The following is a 20,592-nucleotide window of genomic DNA, read 5'->3' on the forward strand; positions in this document are numbered from 1 at the left end:
GAGGCAAGCGACACACTCGCGCTCCGTCAACCGTCTGTCTTTAATGAGAGACACAGAAAGGCCCAGGGGACAGAGACCTGACTCTCATTTTCCTTCTTGCACACACAAAGACACACAAATAATTTAAGTCCGTAGTAATAAAAGATAAAAAAAAGAAAAAAAAAACTTTTGTTTTTCAAGAACACATTAACTACCGTATCCAACTACTGTGTTTGCTTCTGGAAATCATATGCACAAGAGGGGAGGAATGCACTAAAAATGGAGAAGATGAGGAAAAAAAAAACGGATGTGTGTAAGAGAGAAAGAGAATGGGTTGTGCGTGCCCTGGTCTCCCCTCTCCCTCTGGTGTTCACCTGGTTACTCATCCATTACCCAGAGCACAGTACATGACTGACTGACAGAGTGCAAGAGATAGAGTGAGGCACATCGAGATGGGGAGACACAGGTGGGATGTTACATACGCACAGGGTTTTCCATTCTATGGCACTGGCGTAAATGGCCAGGGTAATGAACGATGCGGTGGGGTAATTGTCATTGATGGTCATTAGAGTCACTCTTGCTTGCTGGTGTGCACACAAGCACACACACGTGCACACACACACGCGCGCGCACACACGCACAGCTGTATTATGCAGCATGGCAGAGACATAACTGAGCTGTAATTACTGAAGTGTATCTATTAATGTGAACAGCGGCGTGTGCTGACCCCTGGTCACCCATTATTACTCCAACAGAAAATGTGGGATGGGAGAGGGAAAGAGGGGAAAGGCGTGATGTCAAGGATTTCTTTTTAAAAAAGTATTTTGTTGTTTTTTTTACTCTAGTCACATTTTTACAGTATCGATGATTTGCTGGTGTAAGTTTAAAAACATATTTTCAGAGCAATACTTTGTGTGTATTCTTCTTGTAAGAGATTAACTTTCAGCTTTCGCCTGCGCATTTAGCTACAGATGGGTTTTTTTCAGCTGTGTTGGAACAACAAACCAATTAATCAACAGTTATATTGGTAGATTTTGTTTTTTTGTAGTTGTATCAAAGAGGGATACATGGCTGTCGATCTGCGCTGATGTCAAAATGCACATTTAGAACTGATTATGATGAAAACTAGACACATTAGTAACTTAAAAATAGTGCAGATAGATAGTTTGTCCAGCAGAGTGTAGTCTGATTCCATTGTTTACAATCCAGTCTAGAGTTCGTATCACTGCTGCGTTTTTTAAACTAGGGAAATACAAATCTGCAATGGGGTGGTGAGTTAAGTTTGTGAGTGTTTACTTCACGCTGTGTTGTTCTCTGGCTGATATTGTAATTTAAATGAATGTCCCCCTATCTTCAACTGACATTTAATACATGAGTATGTGTGCAACATAACATTACCCGTTAGGTGACCTTTCACAGATATGAAATTTAAAAAGTGTTTTACATGAAGACCAAATACATAATTAAAAAGCTTTATTAAATTTGCAACGAAAAAAAAAGAGACCTGACATGCTACAATAAAATAAACTACAAATATATGAAGTTCTGACAATAGAAATACATTTTTTTAAAAGTCAGTACAGAACAACTACAGGTAGTTTAGATTAACTAACCCAATACTCATTTGAATAAAATTTTATTTCAGCAGCTTTTTGAAAGCACCAACAAAATATGAGGTTGACAAGAGCAAGGGAGGAGGATTCCTGAGATTGGGAGCAATGGTGTGAAAATCCACGGCAAGGTGGAAATAGGTAATGGGAAAATACAGTCGTTTTTACTCAGAAGACCCAAGAGGCCAATTAGAGGTGTGCGGGAGGAGAGTCTGTAATATACTCGGGTGCTTCACATGCTCAGTTATTAGAGTTTACAACCAGGTTTTTTATATGGATATTGGATTTAATGGGGAGCGAGTGCCGCTCTGATAAAAATTAGCAAGATATCTGATCTGTTGTTTCTGATAAAAGGTATGAGCAGATGCAATGTGAGCGGCTTGCAAACTGGCCGGATAAATTGAGTCAGGCAGGTAAAAAGCGAATAAAACCAGAACAAATATCTTTGACTTTGGCCACTACCAAAAACAACTAAAGAAACAACAGAGGAGCCAGAACGGGACTCTGTGGGACACCACAGGAAACGAGCACTGTGTTAGACACAAAATGCGGGCTGAGACTGAACAGCCCCTGCTGCAGAGGGAGGAGAACCGTTTCAGACAATGCTATACACATCCATTTTTTTTTTTTTTGGTTCTATTTAAAATACTTTTGTCAATAGTGTAGTGGCAGGGGTAGTGGTCTTCATAGGCAGCAAATGAAGATAGCCAAGAGAGCTTGAGCAGCTGTTGTCAGTGAACTGGCGGACAAATGAGCTACCCAATAGTACCGATTTGGTAATTGATGGCACAACCAAAACAGAAAGTGTCTACTTAAACCCCCCCAAAAAAACAGGTATTCAGGGCTCTTGATGACTTCGTTACACTAACATAGTTTGAGTGATGGTCAACAAATCAGGTCATCTGTACCCAAGTGAACAATAACTGATATAATGAAAAATATTTCTGGCACAGAAGACATCACTTCACACAAAGATATAGTTAACAATCATAGACTTATTGTACTTTGCAGTCTTTGAGGAGGCAGTTTTGTCAGCAGAGTCCACAGTCAAGATCAGTGTATCCCATAATCTACATGGGTTTATCCTACAATACTAGAAATAACATCGTGTGTCATCTGCAAAAATGTTTGTCTGCATTACTTACCCAAATTACTCCATATTCTAGTATTGAGAACTAGAGATTTCAAGCAGGAAGATATGAAGTAGACGATGCAAAGTATATTCAAAGTAGCACCTTTGTTTAATAATGTTGACCAATAAATGCTTTATTGTTTGGATAAGCACAGTAAAGTGATTTCAAGAAACAAAGAAAATTTGGGAGATCTGGGACTGCATTTTATCCTAAAAAATGTTAACATGTCCTATACAATGTATAGCATAATGTGAGTTTCTTGTAAATACCCAGCACGAGTGCATTTTTTTATTTAACCTTGTTAAGGGCAGAGGTAAACAAAGCAGTACTCACATCAAAGAAGTGTCCTGTCATGCTACAGCGACGGCACTGTTTGTGCCAGTACGCCCTTTCAGTGCACGAATCATACAGGTGACCGGGCAGGCCGCAGTTATTGCAGTGTTTATTGGGACATGCAATGACCTGGTGCCCTGGAGTGCCACAGAGATAGCAGGGAGTCAGCCTCTGAAGACAGACGGACAAGGAATTTAACACAATCAAATGCACATACAAATTACACGAGTTTCGCAAAACATGAACGTAGAAGCACGATATGGTAGCACTGATTGACTGGAACTGACCTTGGGCTCGGGGCAGTTTTTGGACAGGTGACCGGTTCTGTTGCAGTTTCTACACTGGACATTCTTGGTGGTGTAGTATCTGTTTGAAAATCGCTGCACAGCCACCCTGGCACCCTTGTCTTTGTTAAAGATCTGAGCCTACATAAAGAAAAAGTTATATCAATACCATAACGTTCACAGGGAGAAATCTGAGCATTGTAACATTATCTATCGGTCATTAAAAAATACAAATTTTTAAATGGACTTTTATTGTGACATAAGACAAATCGTCAATAAGCCAGAAATGGGAACTAAACTAAATTCAAAAGCTCAGTGTGAATACTGACATCTTTGTCCTTATCAGACACCAACCAAGAGATATCCTCTTCATCTGGATCTGTCAGAACAGAGAAGAAAGTCATCGGTTTTAATTTGATGTGGTTGACAAAACAAAGATTTCCATAAAAATAATGCTTGTGATGTAATACATTGACAATATAAAGAAAAAGAAATGAAAAACTAAGATCCTAATGTTAATATTCATGTATTCTAACCAGATGAAGGACAGAAAAAAACTTCCTTCTTAGAGTCCTCAATGTTTTAGTAAATTAAATTCTAATATAGTTAGTTTGTACCTTTTGATGAAGGTCAGGAAAAACAATTATTGACTGCAAATACATGCTGTCCTATTTTCAGTATAACAGTATTTTTTACAACCTGGGTGTCTTATTTTTGCAATATGTCAGAAATAAAAGATCCATAAAACAAACACAAATTCTCCAGGAAAACATGATAAATTACTTTCATTCAACCATTTCTTTTTTTAAACAATATAAAAAAAAAGCGGAACAAGGATTAGAGAAACTACATCTGATTCAAAGCTGATAAATAAATATGTTAACAACGTATATTGCAGCTTTTGAAAGCAAGCTATCAGACAGGTTGACAGATACAATATAAACAAAACGAGCATCAAATCATAATGAAAGCCCACAGGACAAAATAAAGCAACAACAGAACACACAGTTGTTTTTGTTTATAAAAAAAAAGACAAAGTATTCACAATCGAGTACTGAGCACGTATGTACTAGAGTGTCACTAACAGCGCCCTGAGGGACACGTATGTATTCTGCTCAGGCCTACAACTGTGTAACTGACATCTAGAGATTGTAACACACATTCAGACACACACACACACACACACAGACATGCATACTTAGCAACAATTATATTTTGACACTAATGACCAGTACAGGCTTGCATGCTTTTACAAACATAAAACACACAACATTATCTTCCTCCGCGATTAGCTGGCTAATGGTATTAAACCATTGGACAAACACCCAACCTTGGACTATCATCAGACATAACGCTGACTTTTCGATGCACGCTGTGATCACTATTCCCTCCAGTCCTTCTCTCTTTGTGTGCTCTCGCTCACGGCACTCTTCCAAACATATTTGATCGATGCTGATTTTAGTTGTTTAGGGAAAAGTTCAATTTTTGGAAAAAAAAAGTGACGTAAAAATATATTGCAAAAAGCCCTCCATGTGGTCTTTCATGCCGTAATACGAATAGTAGCTGATGTTTAAAGATGTAAAAAAATAGGTTTACTGGAAGCCATAGTGGCGCTCATCTTTAATTAACATACGGGTTGGCAAGCTTTAGAAGTGTGTTGCCAGAACGCACAGTTGAAATTTCGTAACACCCAGCGACCAGTCTCAAAGTTCAAAACAATTGGGGGGGAATAGGTGTGCATGTGCGTGCGCCAGTGTGTGTGTGTGTGCGTATTTGTGTGAGTGGGCGTTAGTGACTCAACGAAAGTCATTCCCAAAGCGTCTCCCGGGGGGACTCCCAAAATAAAGAGCAGGAAGCTTTCCCTTAATCTAAGGGCCCCCCATCTCACCAACACACAAACGGATAAAGTGTGAAGCGCTTTGTCACGGCCGAAGAATCAAACACATGGGTGGGTGGATGGGGCGGTGTGCAGCGGGAGAGGATGGAGGAGGAAAAAAGGGGGGAGTGGGTGGGTGGGGGGGGCTGCTGTCTGCACACTGGGTTAAAATATGCTAATCAACCTCAAGGCACTTTTCAAAACCAAACGATCAGAGCTGCTTGTTCTATCATAGCCCAACAGATCTGAAGGTGTCTGGAGCTGAATAAGCAGATGGCAGCGGCTTCACCGAGCAACTAAACAGACTCGGGAGATTCCCCCCACCGCATCCTGGTGCAACTGTTCACATTTAACGCGGCTAATGCCAGATCTATCCTCACGGCCATCTTGGAGGTTCAAGTCCAAAGAACCAGCAGAAAACACGAGGGCTGAAAGTAATATCGCTGTTAGTGGCAGAATCGTGGGCGTCTTGAGTCTGCCATGCGGAATCGCTTGCCTCCGTCTGGAAATCGGAGGAAATCTATCTTAGGCCATTGAGGTCTTACAGATTTAAATATTACCGGACAGCTTCCTCGTCCGTTTTGGGAAATTCAGCACAATGGCGCCAAAGAGCGGAGGGGTGGGAGGGGGGGGGGGGGGTTGTTACTGAAACCAAAGGAGGGGAGGATCAGGGGAAGAAAAGGCGACAGATGCTACCTGTCTGTCTCATAGGTACTCTGATTACTAGAAGATGAGGAGAGGGGAGGAGGCTGTGTGCCAGTTCATCAGAGCTGGCAGCACACAGAAAGTGCATGTGTGTGTGTGTGTGTGTTCCTCAAATCTGTCCCTTTACCAGTGAGAACAGAACGGAAGTGTACGTGTGGCTAATGAACCATGAACACCCAGCTCTCCAGGGGTGACACGCGGGAAAATTGCATCGGTAGGAATTCTAGTAGACCGTCCTCCAGGGAAGTTGTCCAGACAGGATGGTTTTAAGCCTAATATCCAAATGAATAAAATGGCAGCGAAAAATGGCAAGCCACACAGCCATTTGTGCAAAAATCTTTGAAACTATCGCTCTTAATGAGAGACATCCCATGTGTGTATCCATGTCTCTACTCCAGAAACATCAAAATATTATATTAGCCCTTGTCCCTATCCCTTTTTCCCTAAACCTACACTTAAACAGACATCCCAAGCCAGCCCGCCCATTGAACAACACTGTTGACTGGCCCCATTAACACACACATGCACACGCACGCACACACAAAATGGGAGCGAAAGTAAAAGAAGGGCCTTGCCCCCCAAATGGAGGTTATGTTTGATACTGAAACGACAGAGCTGAATTAGCAACACTATACATGACAATAGCAAGGCTTGGTGTGTGTGTGTGTGTGTGTGTGTGTGCAAAAAAAAAAGTGCTTTCTTTGTGACATCACCATGCCCTCCAGTGTTGCCCTCTGCAAGGTTTAACTGACCAAAAGGTTGGTCAAGTGAAAACGCACACGGACACACATAGTTCACCTCCGATTCCATTGTGCGACGGAAAAGTCTGGCCGAGGATGTAAAACACAATGGCAAAGAAAGCCGGGGAACAATCAAGATGAACAAGGGCAGGGAGAGAACAAGCAGAAGGGGAGGGAGGAGGTAGGAAATGAGAATGAAAATGTATGGGTATGGGCTGCAGAACACATTGCAGCACAACAAAAGGGAGCCGGCCAAGTATCCAGCCTGCCAGACGGCGAGTGGCTTCCAGGTAGAGGAGGGCAAGTGTTTTAGCCTCTTTCACCGAACAAAAATGGAGGGATGGGATTAGCGGGGAAGATGGAATGACATGCGGCGAAACAAGGAGTTAGGAGTGTGTCTGCAAGTGTGGGTGGATGTTTGCAATGCAGGGGAGAAAGATCAAGCTGCACAGGCCGATTATAGATTAAGGCAGCAGATTTCATTTTGTTTAATTTCATGCTCTCCTTTCTCATCTCCCCTGATCTCTCTGTTGGACTTTGACAGAGAGGGAAAAAAAAAAAAAAAGAATTACATTTGGGTAATGTGAAAGAACCGCAAGTCAACAGACATCTTCTCACAGTCAATGATATGTTTTGATTAATTTAGAAATTAATTTTGGAGATTTTTCTACTAAGGACAAGAGGAAGAATCTACAAAATGTACACACAAAAAAAAAACATATAGAAACATTTTTTCTAGCATTATTTCAGGTTTCACTTTAAAATACTGAGATTCTCTCCTGCAAAATCCAGCCCCCCACACTCAAAGAGTCCTTGGTTGGACTTCATTTTCTCTGCTCATGCTGAAAATATATGCCCACATTTGAGATTTGGTGCTGCTCACACAGATTTCTCGTGCAGAAGGTCCAGGTCATTCTATGCTCCCGCTGCCTCTGTGGGCTGATCTCAGGATGATTTCACAAAACCAAACTTTCGAAGATCTTGAAACCCACAGAAAGCCAGTGGCGGCAGCCAATATGGCACATCAACAGGAAGCCAATGAGCAACATCATTGCCGTCCGAAGCAAAATCCTGTGAATGGGAGCTCTAGATGGGCTACCATACTTTGGACCTCAGGTAAGCTTTTAAGAATATGCATTTTTTATTATATTGGTGCTTTTTTTTTTTTTTTTTTTTGGAACAAACTTCTGTGTTGCTTAATTTAGTTGTCATGCTCTGTTCCGTGCTGAAACCGAACACACTCTTGCTGAGAGGGACCATCAGCAGAGAGATGCTTAACAAGATTTTCTATTTATTGATGTTTTTTTGCACTTGGATTACATGAAGGTTTGGAAGTATCACCTCGATCACAGAGACAAAAAAAAATTGTCTGGTAGTGAACAAGGCATCATCTTGCGGCTTAAAAACTTTCTCGCTGTTAACAGTAAAGGCAACTTCTCTGTGCATAAGTACTTGTGAGGGGTTTCAGATAGAAGAGCATCTCCATTTGCCCAGCCTTGTTCATCACTATGAGTGTTTTGTGAATTTAAAATCCATTTGATCACAAACCAGTTTTGCTGTCTGTGCGCAACAACAGTCAGCGGCAACTTTACTAAGGGGTGGAGGAGTTCCAGTTTCAATATCAAACATACTCAGTGTTCAGCCGTTCAGACAGAAATTCTCGGACACAACCGGGGTAAAGCTACCAGGTCATGGACAGTGAGGAAAAAACGCATTGCAATTTGGGCGACACAAACTCCATTCTTTCATGCAAAGAAATCAGTTATATTGATATCAGCGAAAATGAGGGGGGAAAAAAGCAATACAACATACACAAAGGAAATTACCAAACCGATTTGCCACAATATCTCTATCTCAGTTCAACCACAAATGAAGATTCATTCATTCTCAATTCATTCACCTGCCAAAGGAAGGTAATGTGAATTTTCTTGTCCCATAAAAACAAAACAGGGGGTGTCAACACTTTCTATCACTGTTTACTTCGGTACTGTAAAAGCAGTATTATGGTTTCTTTGTAGAGCTCCAGTTGGGTTTTGTGGACTAAAGGAACTTAATCCAATCTTTCTTGGTTGAATCATAATTATTATTGTTTTTATTTATTTTTGTGTGCTTTGTAAACTGCTATTTAAGGCTCTGGTATCCTGAATTCCTCCTTAAGGTTATGATAGCTAACCAGATCAGTTAGTTCCCAAGTCTTCAATGGACCAAGAAAAGGTACAGATGGAAATAACATCAACCTGTGTGAAAAACAAATTCCAAATACAATACAAACAGCATCTTCAGACACTCACAGAACTAGAATCCCTTCTTTCATTTTTGCATTGTGCTAAAACTTGTAGTTGCCCCGAAATCAAACACTCTGATTACTTGACACATGCCTTGAGTTAAATCGTCCAAGAGAAGATAAACTTTATTGATACCCGTTGGGGAAATTCTTTTGTCACAGCAGAGTAACAATTATAATGTCAATAAATATGAAAATAAATAGAGAGACAATTAGAAGATAGCAAAAGACATCCACAAATAAATAGACAGCAGAGCACAACACTCATCATGGGTGAGAATGGAAAAAAAAGACACTAAGGGTGAAAATAGACAACCAAAATGACAGGGATAGGAATGTAAACAGAATGACCATAGTAGTGATAAAATAAACCAAAATAAGCAGGATTTGAATGGGCTGAGACAACAGCGTTAGGGCATGACGTGTGAATGCGTGAGGTATTGAGGCTGATCAGAGTTGTGTGCCATCCAGACTGCTGTTATAGTCTGATGGCTGTGGGCACAAAGGAGCATCTACGTGGTAATTCTAACAACCTTCTTACATCTAAAGACATCGGGATGATGTGTTCTTTATCTTTCACTATACTTGTCCATTTTGAAGAACAACAAAATCGACTAAGAATAAGATTCCCTCTACTCGGCTCGGAAAGTACAAGTCACAGAAAAAAAATTAGAAAACCTGACCAGACCTTGAATTTGGGTAGTGGAAACTTACATTCTGACGAAGCTGATGCCTCGGCTACGAATTCAGTCAGCCTTTATCAACCATTGCCTCAATGAAATGGACAGACATGTAATGTTTTCATGATAAGTGTTGCAACCAGCGCATTAACTGCATCTCGGTTGGGGGGAAAATTAAAATCAAGCGGATGCCATCAACCAGATCTCCGTTAAATCTATGTTGTGGGCGGCCATCACATATTTCAGTGCGGCCCATCTCTAATTATCCACCCCTCCCCAATGCTTTTGACATGCCGAGTGCTCACCCGCTGCCAGCGAGTGCCACCTCTTCCTGTCCTCCTTGCCCCCCTTCCATACCATGTTGGCAGCCGGGGCAGGGCAGGTGGCCAAACCTGCCAGTCAAAGTACAGTCGCCACGTGGCAACACCATAGACACCAATTACCACACAGCAGGGGTGCGGTCTGGCAACCGCATGGCAACCACATGGTCCAATCAGCGTGCACAACAACAGGGACCAGAGAAGGCCAAGAAAAGTGTGTGTATGTTTGTGTTTGTGTGTGTGTGTGTGTGTGTGTGTGTGTGTGTGTGTGTGTGTGTGTGTGTGTGTGTGTGTGTGTGTGTGTGTGTGTTACCGTGGAGGAACCATGTTTGAATAATCCAAAACACACCCAATCTCCGTCTGCAGTTTCATCAGGAGCCAGGTAGTCACTGTATCTTTTTAATATCTCTAACAGTCTATTAGGAAAACATTTCCCAATGGATTGGAGCATAGTCTTTCTTCATCATTTTTTTTGACAATCAGGCAAATTTCACTATCCATCAAAGGTTTTAAAAAAAAAAAAAGGAAAAAAGAAAAGAAAGAACGATATCAGCTTAATTTAATGTCCCAAATTTGCTTGAATTGTTTGGACCAAAAACATTAAATAATTCTCTAAAGCTGTACACATGTATTACTCTGCGCTCAAGTATTTCTCCCGCTGAAGATAATTTTATTTCATGCTAAATGTTAGCTTGCCTCTCACCTACACAACAAAACATACATTAACTGAAAGTGAATGGTTATTTAACAAAGAGTAGAAAAAGTCAAAGCCAACCATTTTGAGTAAATTGTCATTTGAAGATACTGCAAATTGAAAAAATAATAGAAAATCAAAGTGACCAAAATATGTGAATTTGGTTCAAATGTGTTTTCAAACATACAAAATCGGGGCATTGTATGATACAACATTCTTTGTTACTCTCCTTACGTTACTGCATATTTTATTTAAACTTTTCAATGGAGGGCCAGTTTGACTTAATGCAGAGCAATGACACAGCCATTCAATAGTCAACAAGTGTTGAAATACCTTAAATTACTAAAGACAGAGACCCAGACATAAACACGTGACATTAAGGCTTGTAAAACTGACCAATTTATTCAGGGCTGGTGTTTTTCGACTTCTGCAACAAAGCGCACAAACACGGTAGCACACAATGTCTGTAAGGGGCAAATATATTTTAATAAAACCAGTGAGTTGCAACCTCAATTTCATTTTGATGAATTTCCTCCTGCGGGAGTGAGCCAGGCAGCGCGCAGGAGGGTGGAAAGGAAGGGAGAGGGAGTGGGGAAGCGGGGTGATGGGGGCTGGGAGGCAGATAGAATTTTCATGATTGTTATTTTTGTTATTATACAGAGGGAGAAAAGGGGACAAAGGGTAGATAAACGGCGCTGGTTAATCAGAGGCATTTCGCGAAGCGCTCCATTATCACCCAGGTTGGGCACATTGAGGGGGTTATTTTTCTGAGGGATCTTTGGCCCCAGTAATTAAGCTCCATTCACAAGACCCTGTTCCCCAAATTAAAAATTTGTCATTAAGTGGAATTTACCATAATGCCTTTTTATCTACCGGCGATTCATGCATGCGCGCATCCGTGCGTGCATATGTGTGTGTGTGTGTGTGTGCAGAGTGGAAGTGGAGGGGCAAATGAAGAGGGCAACCAATAAGAGGTCACATTTTATTAACAGGCACATCAGAATACACTTGTGTGCACACACATATGAAATCTTATGCGCACTTTTGGAAACACACGCACGCAGGCACAGGAAGAGCAAATTGAAAAACTGAAATAATCCTGGACAGCGCCACACATTTGCCTGAGCATACACACGTGCCCACCCCCCCCCCCCTTCAATCCTTCAAATCCACTGCCTTTGGGATAATTAAATAACGGTTCTTTAAAGTTTTAATTTAGATCCAGCTTTTTTCCACCCTCCTACTGTATTCCCGCACAAAACTTGAACGCGGCCGCGGCCCGACACGCGCCGGGTCCCAATGTGTTCAACTTCATCCAGCGAGATAGCCCTCGATTGACAGGATACACTGGAGAGTGTGTGTGTGATTGAAAAGCAAAAGCTCTGTCTCTGTGGGCTTTAAAAAAAAACAATACAATTATTAGTCTTTAATTAGAGCAGTCCCTCTGTGGGACGGGACAGACGGAGAACAATGGAGGATTAGAAGAGGAGCTCTAATATGGCTCTGTTATTGCTTCATTCAGATACAGTTTAAAAAAATGTATCCAGCTGTCCTTTTCATCTCACAAAGTTGGAACTAGCAGGAAGATTTAGGGAAATGGGGAGGTGTGGAAACAATGATCTCTTTCATTCCTAAACACCTCATTGTTCCCACTCTACAAATAGTTTGTTTGATAATAGTAATAATAATGTGACAGGGACTTCCAATATTGGAGAACGAATAACTTCACTGCTTCCTGTGGGGAGAAAAAAAAAAAAACAACACCAACTCACCTCACTCAGAGCGCTATAGCTGTACCTGGGAGCACATCTGAGTGAGGCATTGCAGGATGTCACCGCGCAACATGTCAGAAAGACCAACACACTGGCATCGAAAAGGAAAGCTTCACGTTAGAAGTTGTGTTACACTGTTTTGTATCCCGCTAGAGATGTGGGGGACCAGAATTTGTCTTCTCTTCACTTTGTTCACTTGTCTTTTTATCTTAAACTATATGACACACACACACACACACACACACACACACACACACGTGTATGTATGTATGTGTGTATATATATATATGTGTGTGTGTGTGTATGTGTGTGTGTGTGTATATATATATATGTATCTCTATATACATATACATACACAAACATATATACACATATATATATATAGAGAGAGAGATGATATCTATCTATATATATATATATAAAGATATATAGATATATAGATATAGACATCTATATCTATATCTATATAGATATAGATATAGATATAGATATAGATAGATACATATATACCCGTACGTAAGGTTTTGGTCCTTTCATCAGACCAGTGCTGAAACAAAAAAATTAAAAATGTAAAACAATATAAACATCAGCAGGAATCATTTTTCATTATTTCTTTCCATGAAGAAAATATGATGTGCAGATATGGACAGGCTAAATGACGATCATTCTGGGGTGTCTTGACGAAATCGAACATAAAAATACACCCTTCTAATCCAGGTCTCCCGGACGACAGGAATGATTAGAACATGTTTTCAGAGAACCGGCCACAGCTCGTCTCCGGCCGGCCAAAGCAGGCAAAATGCATTTACAGTTGAGGGGACGGCAGAGGAAGAGCGTGGATTTAAATGGGAGGAAGAGGGGAAGAAGGACAGATGGCAGAGGTTATGCCTGACTGAAAGGGGCAAGACTTGAGTCGGAGGAGGGCGGTGTGCATGTCTGTCTGTGTGTGTGTGTGTGTGTGTTTTCACTCTGGTGGCAACACAGCTCATCGTACAGAACTGACCACTTCTCTTGTCCTCTTACTAAAGTACGTCACATTAATTTCAATAAACGCGTCGACTCGAAGAGGTCTAGCTTTCGGGTTCAAACGATTGCGTGACTGTCGATCGTCCTCGCCGATGAGCAGAATAATGTGCTCTTCTTGTGCCTGATTGACTGATAAGGCCTGGTAAAGATAAACTGACGACATGCTGTCAAATCTATAAATGTGCTTAGTGTGTCTGTGTGTGTGTGTGTGTGTGCGTGTATTTGTGTTGATCTCCAAAACTCAGCGCAGCAAGGAATGGCAAGAGAGAGTAGAGAGAGAGAGAGAGATTGGGGTGGGGGTTGGGGGGGGGGGGGGGCTTCTTATTACTGACGTTTAATTTGCTTCCCCTCTGCTCCATCCATCCCTTGGCTTTTCTGACAGGTAATAAAAAGCCGGCGCTTTCCTGACAAGCCCATTTGAATTTGGATTGAATAATACAACTGTAGGGTTTTTCCCAGAAAATGCGCTGTCCAAGCATGCAAGACCCCCCCCCCCCCCCCCCACCCCCTAATGCCTGCACGGGTGCTTGCGTCATGCAAAAATAATAAATTCCTGCAACTAGCCGCCGCGCCGCTCCCGTGCCAATCACGGACCCATCTTCACCTTCTCCCTCTTTACAATCCGGGATTCATTCATCCAACCCCCCCCTTTTTTTTTTTTTTTTTTTGCCTTCCCTCATCCACTGCCTGCAACCCCTCCCTCCATCCGTCCTTAACTCCCCTCCCACCTTCGCCCACCCCCCCCCCTCCCTTCTCCGGGTAGCTGCTGAAATCCCATTCCCCGTGGGGCAGGCTAAATTGAATTGGCGTGTTTATATGAACAACAGGGCCGTTGCTTTAATATACCTTAGAGTTTATGCCTAATGCCTACTTGCTAATACCGTTCGCGGCTGCCTCCCTCGCTCGCTCAGCGCACAACGCTTTTATATGAGTCATAAAAAGGTACGGGAGAGCGAGGGAGGAAAGAAGCGATATGCTTATGTTTTCACACGGGGATGGGTGGAGAGGAAGGACCCTGGAAGCCACGATAATACACCTTACAACAAGTTATCTCTGTTTTATCGCACTTCTCTTAAGATCATCCTGTAGTGTCTCATCAACGGAAAAGTCGCCCGTGTACGGACACACATGCACGCACCTCAACCCTCCAGTGTGGTGTTGAAGTGAAAGGGTTGGGGGGTGGGGGGGGAGCTGGAGGCCAGAGAGAAGGGGAGGAAGATTTTTTTCAGATTAGTGCGTAATGCTGAATAAATATCCGGAGATTTGGTTGAGGAAGTCGGTCATGCTCGTGGACTTGCAAACATCCTCCATTTTCTCTCCGCCGCCCGCCCCAGCCCCGTTCCTTTCTCTCCCCCTCCAGTCTGGCGTCGTGTCGGCCTACTAAAAAGGCCAATGTTGCAGAGGACAAAACCGGCCCGAGATATTCCAACCAATTACTATCGATCAGTCTGCACTCGGAGGACAGAAACACATTGGCACAGTCGCTTGGCCCCGTCTGCGCAGATGGGAAATCCATCCCCGTGCAGAAAGACTGAGGTCAGAAACAACTATTTGGTCATTTCTGACCGTGACAACAGGACTCTGTTTTGTTGTTTTTTTTTTTGTTGTTTTTTTTTTTTTAAAAAAAAAAAAAAGAAAAATCATCTTGAGATTTTACAGTGCACCTTTTCGAAGTCTGCGTTCTGTGACCAAATAATTGTGATGAAAGTGTCGGTGGGTGAACAGTTTGTCCATTTTTTTATTATTGTTACATCATCACACTAGGTAGCTGCAGACAGGGTAGGGGTCAATTGAAGAATTTTGTTTTAATTTAGCATCATCCAAAAGATAGATGCAAATGGAATTGAGGCTGCCTACATATGTGTATAAATCTATGTTGTTTTTTTCATTTAATTTTTTTTTTAAATAGAAAGAGACATTGTTTGTACATATTCTATAATGTCAGCAATAGGTAAAAAAGAACAAAAATAAAGCCATACATGTTGTTGACATCTTACCTAACCTACAAACACTCCTATTTCTAATAAATGTATTACTACATTATCTTAAGCCAACAGCTGCTTAAAAAGCTCTATTATACACATTAACGGTGTTACTATATTAATTTAATGTACAATGTAAAATTGTCTTTCAAAACAAAGAACAACTAGTGCATGTTTTTATGTTAACTAATTTTGCCTCTTTCGTGTACAATTATCAAAAAAATATCAGCATAAATATCATAGTGATAAAAATGTAATAATGCATTGTGCCCACCAAACTAAATTGGACACAAAAATTAACTGAAAAAATGAATTACTTAAATGTAAATGCTCTTTTGCATAGTACATGCAAAAAATAAAACCAAGCAAAAACACTTGCTATTTAACAGAAAAAGTAAGACTTTGGGTTGCAGGAAATATTTCCACTCACTCAAATAATAAAATAAAATTTCTAATCCTTCAATGCATTTCAAATTGATGATGCTGAACCAAACATTTACAGAGTTTTTCTTTTCCAGCTGCATGACACACAATGCATGTCTCCCATTAACATTGTGGTGAACTGTGTTGCATGGAAGCCGGCACAGAAATATCAATGACGAGAGTCCCGGGCAGGTTGCAGCTATCTCCTCCACCCCGATTTTATCCCCAATAATTAATTTTATTTTCGAAGCGTCAAATTCAACTTTATCGGTCGCTCGCCAGAATCTGAGCACTCCATCCAACCAACGCTGCGATAAACGTGCGATCTGGGTGTGCTAATGCTCTGCCATGCGTGCACGTGGGGAAATGCGTTACAAGCGAGGAATTTAACTTCATTCGTGGGCACGCCATATGTTTTTTAAAACAAGACAGGACAATACGAAGGAAGGGTGGCTTTCTGATAATCATTAATTTACCAGATTGTCACATGAAGTGGATTCTGAAAGAACAGGGTTATAATGTTTACTATAATGTTTACTGTCAGCTATGGATGTCAAGCATATTTGCCCGGCATAGCAACACTCACGTAACCGGGGCTTGGTCTTGGTGTACGGAAAGATGTTTCGGAATGAGAGCGGAGAGCTGGGAAGATGTTACGATGGTGGGAGGGGGTGGAGCTGAGAGGGAAAGAAGGTGGGGGGTGAATATGGACATAGCCGGATGTTAAATTTTAGAGATACCTGAACCTCGGGCCTGCTTTGGAGGCGTTTAAGAGAGAACACATGGCACACATTGAAATCCAATGCACGACAACCACACCAATGTATTTTGTTTAGAATTAGGAAACTCCTGTAAATAGAGGGAAAATATTGGCATTTGAGAATAAAGTGCTTTATGTAGGAAGTCAAAATGGTTGAAGTCTATAAAGATAAGGCCAATTTGACATCCAACAGACAAGACCATCTAACTTGTCATCCTGTGAGGATCTTTTGTTTTTATCATTCAATTACTAAAAGCCCCTCTTCAGTTGCCATACTGCCATACTACATGTGCGGGATTAGCTTTTCTTTAATTTTTTTTCAAGTTTCCCCATGGAAAAACCTCTGACGACATCTGTCAAGATGAATTTCTCAGTGTGAATTTCTCTTTCACATTCCCTGCTGAAAAAAAAATTAACTTTTAAAGCAGACGGATAGACAATGCTGTCATAAAGACCTGTCATCGTGAACTCACGCCCCCAAAAAGCCTCATTCTAAATTAAACGTATATTATTTCAACCATGTGCAGTGTGACTATTATAATTAATATTATCATCTAGTTGTAATACAGTAGCAAATAGGTTTACTTCTTGAAGATTAAAGAAGTTGGCAGACTGTAGTTGTAATAAAGCTGATGCTAAGCATCTATCGATGAAATACTGCACTGCAGGATAGTGTGATGTAATGCTGAGTCAATATGTTTTTCCTGATTCTTAATCACAATGTCTGGAAATGAAAAAAAATTCAAAAAGGGAAAACAAGTCCGTATAGCCGGATACTTCAGGACAGAAAAAGAAGACAAATTTGCATTTCATCCCTTTTGAGTTCCCATTTGTTCACCCGGGAAAAAACCCCTTTGGCACGTTTCACCAAATACACAGACCATGCTCTTTTTGACGGCCTTTTCACCCTTATATGCGTAGAAATAAGTCAATTACCGCAATTAGGTGGGGTGAACGGGGTTAAGCTATGCATTTGACAAAAAACAAATATTACGAAAAAAAAACAAAAACAAATCAGATAACAGTAAAAATGACACGAGAGAGATAGTATTGCTAAATGAAGACGAGGATTAAAAAAAAAAAAAAAAAAAAAAAGTAAAAAAAACCTGTGCAGAAAGCAAACATGGAACAGGAGGAGGGCGAGAATGAAATTAAAGTGAGTGCCAGAGAGGCCAGACCAGGCCCAGCTGGTCTCTGTCTGATGAGAGCCTTAATTAAGAGACGTGAGGAGAAGCCTTGGAATGGCCACATGCACACTGCCAGGAGCCTCCGGAGAGGAAACCGCTAAACAGACAACCACGCGTCGTCTGTGGGGTACACTGCCAAGAGCCGTGCATACAAATACACATGAAGAATCTTCCCACACACACACACCACACGTGCGTACGCGCACATCCTCAGGGACCTTGTGAAAAACATTGGCCTGGCTATTATTAGGTGACTCTTTGCATACCAGAACAATCGCGCGAAAACCTAAAATATTTGTGTGTGTGTGTGGGTGCACATTTGGAGTTCTCCCTCTTGTCCGGTTGACTGTTAAACTGAACGTTTGCTTCCAAAACAGCTCGACTCTCTCAGCTAATGGTGATGGTCGCAGAGAACTGCAACAAAGGAAAAAGGAGAAGAGGAATGATGCGTGGAGAGAAGGGTAATTTTGTGGATCCATGACTGCCTTTGCCTCCCCACCCCGCGCTCCCCCTCCCCCCCGCTTCACCCCTCTTCCTCCTGTTCCTCATCCCGAAAACATATTAATATTAATTCAAATCCCACAAACCCCTTCCCCATCGGCCCCTCGGCCCCCCGAAAAAATATCACCACCCTAGGCTACCAGTTAATCAAGCCCTCTCAAAGACCCCTCCCAGCCCCGAAAACCACAGAGAGACAATGACGGGAAAGTTCTCCAGCCAAAACGAAAGAACCGAAATTAATAACAGTCCCACGGGACTTGCTTCTGTCCCACTGTCACACCCCCCACCCCTCAATAATTTGATTTTCTATTAAGTGATTGCTTAATTAAAATGATTATTATTGGTAATTGTAATTTCCGCTGAGTTTGCCTGTCCCTTCCCTCCCGTCCATTTCTTCAAGTCCTCCTGAGTGCAAAGACCAGTGATAAAAAAAAAAACAATGTCCATGAGGTGTAGAGAAGAAATAATGTTTGTACTGGGATTAATATTCTAGCACACAGAAAATAACTTTGCAAACAAAAGAAAATTATGATGTACCCGTCATGTAAGGAAGTAAATGCAGATGGCGGCAGCAAATGTGTATTTGTTGATGCAATATATAAACTAAACAGGTTACTGCAAAAAAAAAAATTTGTATCATTGCATTTGTGCCGAAAGAGTCCAAGATCATCGTTTTTATTTTATTTCATTTACAGCAGTGATTGTTTGTTTGCCCCTGCAGAGAAAGGTGGGGCCAAATAACGAAGATAGCAGTACTGGTTTGGTGTCGAACATCAGTTTAAACTGACCATCCTGTCCAAGAACAACGTACAATATGGGATTACAGGAGTGGTTTATAAGTTAACCATACATGCTTGTGTGTGCTTGTGTGCATGTGTGTGTCGGCCAGATGTCTCTGTTGCTTCGGGTTATAATGACTGCTTCGTGTCTCTTTATCTCAAAGGGGCAGATCTGGTTAAACAAGGGTTAAAGAAGGCGATTTCCTGCTGTATCTCCCACCTGACAGTAGGACCGGCACATGTTTTTAACTACAGCGGGGACTCCCTGCTCTCTATACGCCTCATTCCTCCAGGTGACAGGAGGCTGTCTGTGTTTTTGCCTTCATAAAAAAAAAATTTTTTTTTAAAAATCCTGTTAATGTGTAAAATTCTGAGTAATATAAAAATTTACGCATGCTGTTAAAACGGTTTCATCCAGCGCCACGTTATTTTTTAAAACTAAAAACCATGATGTTTGGTGTAGGAGTGCACGGTTATTGGGCTCACCTCAGGCGTGAGGATGACATCAACTCACTCACTTTTGTTTTTAGATTGGCGAATGTGTGCGCACAACCACATTGCTGGTAAAACCAACATGTTTTCTCATTTACCATGACTAGACATTTCATATCAATCATGATATTTTCATTTAAAAACAAAAAGAGAAATTTCAACGTCCAAAATTTGACAAATGACAGTTTCAACACAGCTGGGCTACAAACACACTTGTGTCAAAGTCACCCAAACACATTTCAGAGACATTGTATTTAAATGTTGCTGCGTGCACACACACACACGCACACACACACACACACACACACACATTAATACAAATGAGCACCTGCAGCCACAACCACAGATGTCTGTGGATGTTTTTAGTCAAAGTTTCCAGGGAAAAAAAAAAAAAAGAAGAGAGACAGACAGAGAGAAAGAGTCAGAAATTTTCATATATTATTTTGACCAAAATGATTTTCAGACAGGGTGGCTTAGTGCTTTCAGTTAGGGTTTCGTAAAGCGTAAACAGAAAGAAACATTCAGCATCGAAGCTGTAATGACAAAAGGCCTGTAATCAAAACCCCTGTGCGCTGCTGGTAAAGGCAATGTGATGCAATACAGTGGAGTAACCCACTGCAACATACACAAGAAATAAATCTTTTAACTCAAATGTTAAGTCTACGTCATTGCTTAAAACAATTCTTTTTAATTTCTTTTTTTACTTCGCTAAAAGCAGTAGAATAAGGAGTCAAGCAGCCAGTCTGACTCCCACTAACTGGTAACTGAGTGTAACGTCTCAAACAAACCTTGCACTTTATCTTAACCCAAATAAAGAAAAACGCTACACTGTCTACATGTGGACAGGAAGCTCGAGGGTGTTTTGAGACACTTCGAGATCTTTGCCTGGAGACAAACCGGCCCTGAGCCACTGCATCACTTTGGCTGATTGTTCTCAAGCCCTGTCTCAATCACTTTAGTTTTGCCCACTTTGTGTCTCTTTCTCTCTCCTCTTCGGACTGACGCTGAGCGCTCTCTGCCCAGACGTCTCCT

At 41.4% G+C, this 20,592-nt stretch overlaps 1 protein-coding gene across 3 annotated transcripts in view; it reads right to left on the bottom strand.

Annotated features, from left to right (window-relative positions):
• Positions 1 to 20,592, bottom strand: part of zcchc7 (zinc finger, CCHC domain containing 7) — a 55,659-nt gene that overhangs the window by 22,700 nt on the left and 12,367 nt on the right. For all 3 annotated transcript variants that reach the window (XM_086156889.1, XM_086156891.1, XM_086156890.1), the window contains exons 4-6: positions 3,669 to 3,718; positions 3,343 to 3,480; positions 3,056 to 3,226 (exon numbers count right to left, since the gene is read on the bottom strand). In XM_086156889.1, the coding sequence (XP_086013015.1) occupies positions 3,056 to 3,226; positions 3,343 to 3,480; positions 3,669 to 3,718 (359 nt within the window). The remainder of the gene's footprint in view (positions 1 to 3,055; positions 3,227 to 3,342; positions 3,481 to 3,668; positions 3,719 to 20,592) is intronic.

The sequence above is a fragment of the Fistularia commersonii genome, chromosome 12 (genome assembly GCF_037954325.1).
Source record: "Fistularia commersonii isolate RoL2024-O1a breed Wild chromosome 12, RoL_Fcom_v1.0, whole genome shotgun sequence".
NCBI classification, from domain to species: Eukaryota; Metazoa; Chordata; class Actinopteri; order Syngnathiformes; family Fistulariidae; genus Fistularia; species Fistularia commersonii.